Source organism: Malus sylvestris, chromosome 3 (genome assembly GCF_916048215.2).
Source record: "Malus sylvestris chromosome 3, drMalSylv7.2, whole genome shotgun sequence".
NCBI classification, from domain to species: Eukaryota; Viridiplantae; Streptophyta; class Magnoliopsida; order Rosales; family Rosaceae; genus Malus; species Malus sylvestris.
Genome location: NC_062262.1, coordinates 10,825,081 through 10,833,465, shown reverse-complemented (window position 1 = coordinate 10,833,465; position 8,385 = coordinate 10,825,081). Strand labels below are relative to the sequence as shown.

The following is an 8,385-nucleotide window of genomic DNA, read 5'->3' as shown; positions in this document are numbered from 1 at the left end:
AGTTACCCTCTGTCTCCAAATCCTTTTCAGAATCAATAAAGGGATCTGGGTTTATACCCTTCGATTGCAAGATCTCTACACAGATAACAACTTGCATGAGACACTGTCCTTCAATTTTTCCTTAATCTAAACGTTGAAAACGAAATCAAAGAAGGATGAGACTGAAATTTACCTTTGGGTGTCGGGTCCAAGAGTGAGTGCAAAGATTATGTGGCATGTGAGAAAGTTTGAAGGACAGAGAGATTTTAAAAAAACTTAAGAGAAGTGGTGGACGCTATGTGTTGTTCTGGTATGCTATAAACCGGTTGGTTCGGGGGCCAATGAAACTAAAGGTTTGGAACCGCCCCGTTCATTCTCTACTAAGATCGAACCCGTCCCAAACCGACTGTACCCGGCCCATTCCATGAGTCCTAGACCCATTTGCCCACCCCTAGCTTACGTATCCTCTTTGATATATATATATATATATATATATATATATATATATAGGCAACTCTTTCTACATATTGCACATTTATTTTGACCACCTCAAGCAAGACATACAAATGTTACAGAAAATTATTCTAAGCACATAAACTTATCGTGATCATACAAATAAATGTGTAGTCGAGAGTAAATATAACAAGTTAGGAGTCGATGATATAATCCTCAAAATTGATTTGGCCATTTTTTGGACACTCGTGAAATTATAGTTGTGTCTATCACCCTCAATGAGATGGGCAAATTGAAGCTGTAAATACGACCTTGGGCCGCTTGCTTGGAAGTTTGTGGGCAAAAAGGCCAAAACCAAGCCCTCCTTTATGGTTACTTTGGAAATTAAAAACACTAAATGGCACCTTAACTGAAAAATCAAATAAAAAATTTAAACTTCAAAATTTAGAAAAATATTAAAAAAACGAAAAGTTTTTACCAGTCAAATTTCTAATTTGTCTGCAAAGAGAAATGCCCTATCAGAATTCAGAAGCCAATGTAAGTCAAATATATACAAATGCTTGTGCCTTTTAAGCCTTGATCACTTAAATGCCAACATTGCCAATTGCAGCACAGTTGCAAATCAAAATCAACTTAAATTAATCTGATGCAAACCCTCCGGCAGGGGTAGAGATATTACAAAACTTCTTTTCCTTTTTCCACATTTCTGCTTTTCTTTCTCTCAAAGCTTCTTTTGCATGTCTGGTGGAAGAAAGGTGAGGGATGGAACCAATTAAAATGCTCACACAAAAGACCAGTTTATGAAGGAGAAGGCCAGGCAATGGACACAGTTTTCTTCTGCAGCAAGTACTTTCCATGCAATCGCTTGTTCGTACGACACATGGCGAGCCATCGTCGACATGCAAATGCCGGCTGGCAAGTACGCAAAACCCTGACGAGGAAGAAAGGATAAAAGATGAATTAGGCTACAATGAGAGACAGCATATGGCTTTACACGTAACCGAGGGAGGGAAGAAAGTTCTAACATCTCATGTACCTGGTTCATTAGTTTAGAAAAGTCAGCGCACAACGTCTTGCGTCCGGCCTCATCAAAAATCTTATCCAATGAGATGTCCTGAAGGGCGACTAATGTTGTTTCCAGCATGTCAAGTCCTGCCTGGTTTGCAAACGTGAAAACCGGCATTGACTGCAAAACGAACAAATTGCGCAGATTACGATCTCCACAAATTATTAATCAGAATGACACCTACTCGGAATCGATATAAAGATTTAGCATGTGTCAGTGATGTTGCAATGTACCCTTAATGAACAACACAAAATAGCATCTTGGTGATGCCATAAATGTTTCAACATCGAGCCACCACCAAAGGAATCAGGTCTCAGCAGTTCTCCCCCAACATGATAACTGTAGGTGAGAAAGAAAAGGATTGAGAAATAGAAATTATGCGCAAATATGGTACGTTTTTCCCAACAGATGAATCATGCATGCAATCTAGAGTATTCAACAAAGAACTTGCCTGTAACTCTGGCAGATCCAGTGAGCCAGTGTATCAGCTTCTGGAGAGCTGGGAGATAGTTTTGGTCCCACAGACGGACTCAATCCAGATGGAGATATAGCCATTGCAACTCTCTGCACGGATGAAATTACGCTACGAACATACTGCCGTGCCATGTTTGCCACATTCTCTTGTAGACTATTATCAAGCGGAAACTGGAAGGCAATCGTCAATACTGATCGAGTATTGTGAAATGTAGTTAGATCTCCAGCTGCATTGCTCGTTGTTGAGCCCACTTCAAGACTGGATGCCAGATCTAATGTTCGATGCGTATTCAAAGTAGCCCTTGAATCACTCTGTATTCATAATTGCAAGACATTAGCATGTTGGGGGAGCCCAAAAAACACATTAAGATGCAGTCCAGCATGGCCCGAAGGCTATATGACAATATTGATGCATATGTCCATTTGGTTGAATTAACAGGTAAAACCCACGTGAAGCACAAAAAAAACTCAACTGTTTTTGAATCCAATGGGATAATACGGAAACCAGAGGGAAGCAAGGGAGCATCATCTGGAAACATCTCATCAATTGGGGCAAAAACAAGCTCAGAACAGGCTCCGGCAGCATTCTCATCAACTCCACTACATATCTGCCAATAGAAACAAGACATTTTTTTCGTATGATCAGTACACAATAGTACCCCAACAGATAGTAGCAAGGGCGGCAGTAGCTGAACAAGCAGCAGGAAAAATCACCTGCAAGAGATGAATGTCCCTTGATGCAAAAGCATCCTCTTGAGTGAGAGAATGACCTTCAAGTCGAACAACTTCAAGCAACTGGAATCAAAATTAGAAGTTAGAAAAAAGAAAAGAAAAGGGGGATGAGAAGCACTTTGTAGAATATACTTGCACTCTAACATGACAGAAAGTGGTTGCAATTATCATCCTGTTGATGTAATGTTTCACAACAAAGGTTCAGATGTTACTCGCAAAAGTAAAATAAAAATATGAACTAATTGAATTAGCATACCTCCTCTTGTTCAATTGTGTGACCAAGCGGCATGATAATTTGTCCCCCAGTAAACCTTGTTGGCCTCATCCCAGGATAAGCATACGAACCAGCTTTCAAAGATGCGGCAGAGTAGGCATCAACATTGAAATCTGCCCACTCTGAACGGTGCTCCCTCAAGAAACGAATGAGAACAGCTGGGGGAACATTCTGGAGTTGAAAAAGATATGCATGCCAAGTTCTCATTAGCTAAAATTTACGGTTTAGACAACATGATGGAGAAAGCATATAAGCTCTTAGCCATTCAAAACTAACACTGATTTCCACTAATCCAATTAGACAGCAATATTAAGAGATGCAGACGGCACAAAATCATTGTAAATGCAGCCCTCTGGATAAAGCTCAATGCCTAATCTCAGAACAACAAAGCAATAAAGAAGAATCATGGACATTCTACTATTTTCCCAACACAGAAAAGGCTACTCAAACTCTACAAAATAGGTCCGGGACTCGGGACAAACATAAACATCTTAGGTATCAAGAAACATAAATTGAGTTCAAAAGACATGTATCCTCATTCATCATGCAAGAAGATTAGATAACATAGCAAATATGCTCATTCATGATCCAAGAAGAGTAGGTAACAAAGGCATCTTAGATCATAACACAGAAACTATCATTTTTAGAGTTGATGGTCGTCAGATTCCAGACTTACTTGTAGTAACATGGAAGCCTTTGCACAAAGAACACCTCCAAGTAATGCAAGGGAATTGGCATGGTTCGAAGTAGAAGTTAAATTCTTGGTTGAATTAACTGTAATTATAACATCTTCAGCACCATCACAGTTGACCAATGACCATCCATCGTCATTGAATCCATTGACAGCATCATTGAAGCCTCTACAAGAAGACATATCAATAAATTTTATTTACAAACTGATATAGAAAGATGGTGGTTATTAACACTGAAAAAGGTGACAAAGCAATTGTACAAACAGATGTATCAAATGAGCAAATGATTAATAAGTGAAGTATAATACCCCACCTGATCAATCTTTGGCTAAAGGTTCGCAGAACAGCTGGCTGCCTGCCCAAACTATATACCACTTCACCACTCGTTTCCTGAGCTATTTGCCTGATATACCGTAACGCCTTCATAAAAGAAGTTTAGTTAGTACTTCTATTCTCAAAATATCTAATGCATTTTGTTGGATGGGGAGGGGAGGGTTTATTAGTTTATCTTTCCATTCTACAGTCAACGTGCTATTAACACTAGCACACCGCAGTATTCTTGAGAATAAATGGAATTTACCTTGAGAAATTCTACTTTCCAGGGTGCCTTTGGTTCATATCAAAGGGCTTAAAACTTAATGTCTAAAGACATAAAGGAAATTGATCACATTATGAGAGCTCAGAAAATTCACTTTTTATACAGAAATCAGAATATCAAGCACTTTTACATTGACTGTACAGAAGAAAGTATCAAGTCAATGACTCAATCATTAACTACTCACCGCAATAGTCATTCTTTGTGCTACCACTTTGGACGATTCATAAAGCGGTCGCAGCACCTCTGGCACACTCCATGCCTGAAATAAGATGCGAAACAATTGAGTTTTTCTAACTAAGAGACTTACGAGAGTAAGAATCCGAAATTCATACCTCAAGATTCAGGTGGTCAACAATATGAATGATTGATCCTCCACCCTCACATGGTCGAATCAGATAACCACTAGGAAGCATCGCGCCTCTAACAAACTGTGAAGCAGAAGCTGGATTTGGGCCAGCGCCAGAACCGGAAAGAGATCTTTCACACACCTTATAACATAGATAACAAAATATTTTTAGAGCACATTAGGTATCTACTTACAGGAGTACAAAAAAAGAGAAGGAAGTCAAAGTTGTATTTGTCATAAACTGGTATGCACGAAGTATGACAACATAATATACACCAGAATGCTTACCACAAAACTGCCATTGTCTAGAGTTGTAGTGTATCTCAGGGTCCAAAAATCCCTTGCAGGAGCCAAAGTAGTTGGAGCGTATGTCTGGAACAATTAAATGTTAGTTATTCCTTTAAACAAAAACAGAAAGTAAAACATAATCAGGGAAAAAAATTCCAAGTTTCCAACAGTTTTTGTTCACCTGTGTATATATAAGTTCTATGGTTCCTCCATTTCCAGCAGGAAACATGGTAAAAACTTCAAGGCTCCGACAGTCCCGGAACCAAGATGGACGATCTTTAAGGATCTCTGCAATCTGTTGTACATAAATAATTAACTTCAAATTCAAATGCTTCATGTACCTTGTCACATGAAACTAAGGCGCATACAAATATGTAGCAAAAAAAATTTAGCACTATCAAATGATGTACATTCTTACCTTCGTAGGCTCTAAACTTACGAGGCCGCAGGCTCTTGCTGCCACTCCACTGCAACTTTGTGAAATGGCAAAGATCCCAACCGAATCCGGACCAGGCTGGCAAACAATTGAATAAGATGATTCAGCATGCATAAGATGAACAACAATTTATACCATATGATTGCACAAAAATTTAACAAGGGAGAAGATACACAAACGAGCATTTCCCACAAATAACAAAAACAAGAAGCAACCTTCATCCCAGGCATCTGGACCCAATCGACAGCAGTTCCTGTAGCCTTGGATAGGAACTCTGCCAAGGTCTCCTCCGCTATGGATAGGAGTCTGCCAAATAGCATAATAAAGATTAGATCATGTAATACAAGAAAATCAACATGCCAGTAAATATTTACAAAGGGAATTAGGAAAGGTGAAACTCAATTGGCAGTAAAAAATTACCCAGCAGGGTTATTAGCATCTCTAAGAGAATGCTGAGGAGTTGTCACCAGAGAGTCACAGCTTGCATCAGTAGTTGCAGCTGGTGCCTACAAGAAAATCACTTATTAGAGGGTTAAGTTCTAGCAATCACTAAATTCTACTGCAATTCAGCTGGCCATCCTAAACTCCATTAAATTGGAATAAATGCAAATCTTGCAGATGCAATATTAAAACTTGGCCAAAACATATTAAAACTTTCTAATAAATAACTGCTAAAAGACAAAATATAATTCCAATCCCGGACTATAAAAGGAAAATTCATTCCCTAAAATCTCTGATAATTATACTTACAGTATGCAATTGTTGGCGCATATAACCATTTTCACAAACAAGCTGAGAGACTTGTTTCTGCAATCGATCATTTTCCTCCATCAGCAGTTTGTTCATTGCTGATAACTTTCTGTTTACAATCTGCAGTCTTGAGGACTCTTTTCTCTGCTTCTCCCTACACCTGCATACACAAAACACCAAATCCCCTTCTTTTTTTAACCCAAAATGAATAATCTCAAGGCCAAATCAAACATTAAAACCTTCAAAAAAGTGGAATTGAGTAAAACCCAATTTTCAAATCACCTCATATATAAAAAAAAATGAAGAAAAAATCCCATACGTAAAAGCTAGATTCTAAAAAGTATGGTCTTGAACTTTGATCAAACTGGGAAATTGAGCAAAACCCAGTTTTCAAATTACCCAAGAATCAAACTTGATGCATCCAAAAGGACAAAAGCAATGAGGGTAAAAAACCCAGTTGCTAATCAGTCCTGTTCATATGTACCTGCGGTTCTGGAACCAGACTTTGATCTGTCTGGGCTCAATGTTTGATAAAATGGGGCACTCCCGGATCAATTGTTGCCTACGCAGAGAGCTCGGCTTGGGGCACTCGGCGTAGACTCTCTCAAGAGCTTCCACTTGCTCAGATGTGTAACGGACATATTTTCCGGCATCGAGGTGCTTGTTTATGCTGCTCCCACTGCTGCTCTCCCTGTGGCGAGCCACAACCAAGGCCATTTTCCCAAACCCCAAACCAACAAAAGCTCAAAGCTAATATAAACAGCAAAAAGTGGGAGGAGAGAGGTGAGCGATGGTTTATTTTGGTTTTTCTCTGGATTTCAGAAGAAGGTTAAAGATTTTCTGCTTTGTAAAGTCCGTCTAGAGAGAGAGCGAGGAGAGAGAGATATTAAGTGTAAACGGTTGAGCAAGACCGAATTTTTGAGCCAGAAGATTCTTGGGTTTGTGTGAACAGGAGCAGTAGCTGCTTGCTTGCTGGTGAAGACCCAGTTCGGGGTTTTGGTTATAAAATCAAAGTCTGGGCTTTCCCTTAATTTCTTCACAGAGCTCTCTGTTATTGGTTGCTGTGATTGGAACTTTGAATACAATACAAAATTTTACAAACGAAAGCTCAAAGCCAAAATTTCTAGCTGTTTTGAACAGAAAGAAACCAACTTCTCTTTCCCAAAAAGTCCAAAGGTATGACACAATCACACAAAACCCACTTATTTTTTTGAGTTTCCAAAAACCACCACTTCAGTCTTTTTCCACCTAAAGATCCATTTTATCATACAATGAATAGAAGCTTGTTACACATTGCAACTTTGGTTTGAACAAAAATAACAAAGCTCAAAATCATAGTGTCAGGAGAAATTAAATCTCCAGAAGCATCAGAGAGATGGATGTAGGGGAAGACAATCCAGAAGAAGAGAGAGAGAAACCCTAATCAAAATCATCCTAGACAGAAGATGTTTTTGCCACTTTCCAGTGAGAAAATGTGAGAGAAGATTTATGGGGTTGGCTTCATTATTTGATTATTTTATCAGAGAGAGAGAGATAGGAGGGGAGCTAAAAAGACAGTGATCTGAGCTGAGCAGAAACAGTGGAGAATAGAAGAGAGGAGAGAGAAAGAGAGAGGAGAGAGAAACGGAGTGTTTATGTGGCACGCATATCGACACATTTAGCAGTGTCGAGCTCACAATTTTTAATTTTGAGTAGTTTAATATTGATGATTATTTATATGATTTCGGCGCATTTACGTCGTTGTCCCTAGTGTTTTTTTGTAATGACGTCTTATACCATAGAGGACACATCAATAGGGGCTGAGGCTCTCCTGTCATATGTCTCGGTCAAGTAAACCAAATCTTATCTTGGCATTCAGTCCTTCAAAGTGGGCTCTCTACGGATTTTTTGTCAACTCGTGTTTAACTTTAATTCTCGTATTAATTCTAATAAATATTGTGTAAATAGTATAAGGTGATAGAAAGTTTATAAATAATTTTTCTTTTAAGAGAGACTTCTAAGCATTTCTCAAAAAACACATTTATATATCCATAGTTTAATGTTAATTTTTATGTCAACATTATAAAATATTGTGTAAAAAACATAAGATAACAAAAAATTCATAGAACCTCACTTTTGAAAAATCCTTGTTAGCATTTCTTTTCAGTTTTTCGAAGTCTCAATTTCTCAACAAAAAAAAAATTCTCTTCGGTTCGGTTCTTCTGTTTAGAAATGATTCTAAAACGGCTAAAAACGTACATTTCAATAGAAAAGTTTGGAAGTTTTCTAATTATATTTGTGATATCTTGAAATTAAAT

General features: G+C 38.3%; 1 protein-coding gene across 1 annotated transcript; it reads right to left on the bottom strand.

Moving 5' to 3' along the window:
• Positions 1-854: 854 nt before the first annotated feature.
• Positions 855-7,756, bottom strand: LOC126616452 (homeobox-leucine zipper protein REVOLUTA-like). The gene is made up of 18 exons (XM_050284507.1): positions 6,573-7,756; positions 6,089-6,248; positions 5,759-5,844; positions 5,554-5,644; positions 5,321-5,416; positions 5,084-5,197; positions 4,903-4,986; positions 4,601-4,756; positions 4,453-4,527; positions 3,984-4,090; positions 3,655-3,838; positions 2,961-3,149; positions 2,687-2,767; positions 2,446-2,580; positions 1,950-2,284; positions 1,732-1,837; positions 1,469-1,618; positions 855-1,363 (listed from the first exon to the last, which is right to left on the bottom strand). The coding sequence occupies exons 1-18, from the start codon at positions 6,803-6,805 to the stop codon at positions 1,214-1,216; spliced, it is 2,532 nt and encodes an 843-aa protein (XP_050140464.1). The 5' UTR covers positions 6,806-7,756; the 3' UTR covers positions 855-1,213.
• Positions 7,757-8,385: the final 629 nt, after the last annotated feature.

Bases quoted from the DNA above. Each gene is read 5' to 3' on its own strand.
- LOC126616452 (XM_050284507.1), bottom strand. From the start codon at position 6,805: ATGGCCTTGGTTGTGGCTCGCCACAGGGAGAGCAGCAGTGGGAGCAGC. The intron at 5,198-5,320 runs GTAAGAATGTAC...TATGTACAACAG, and splicing joins TAAGTTTAGAGCCTACGAAG to ATTGCAGAGATCCTTAAAGA. The intron at 1,619-1,731 runs GTACATTGCAAC...TTCGTTTTGCAG, and splicing joins TTTTGTGTTGTTCATTAAGG to TCAATGCCGGTTTTCACGTT.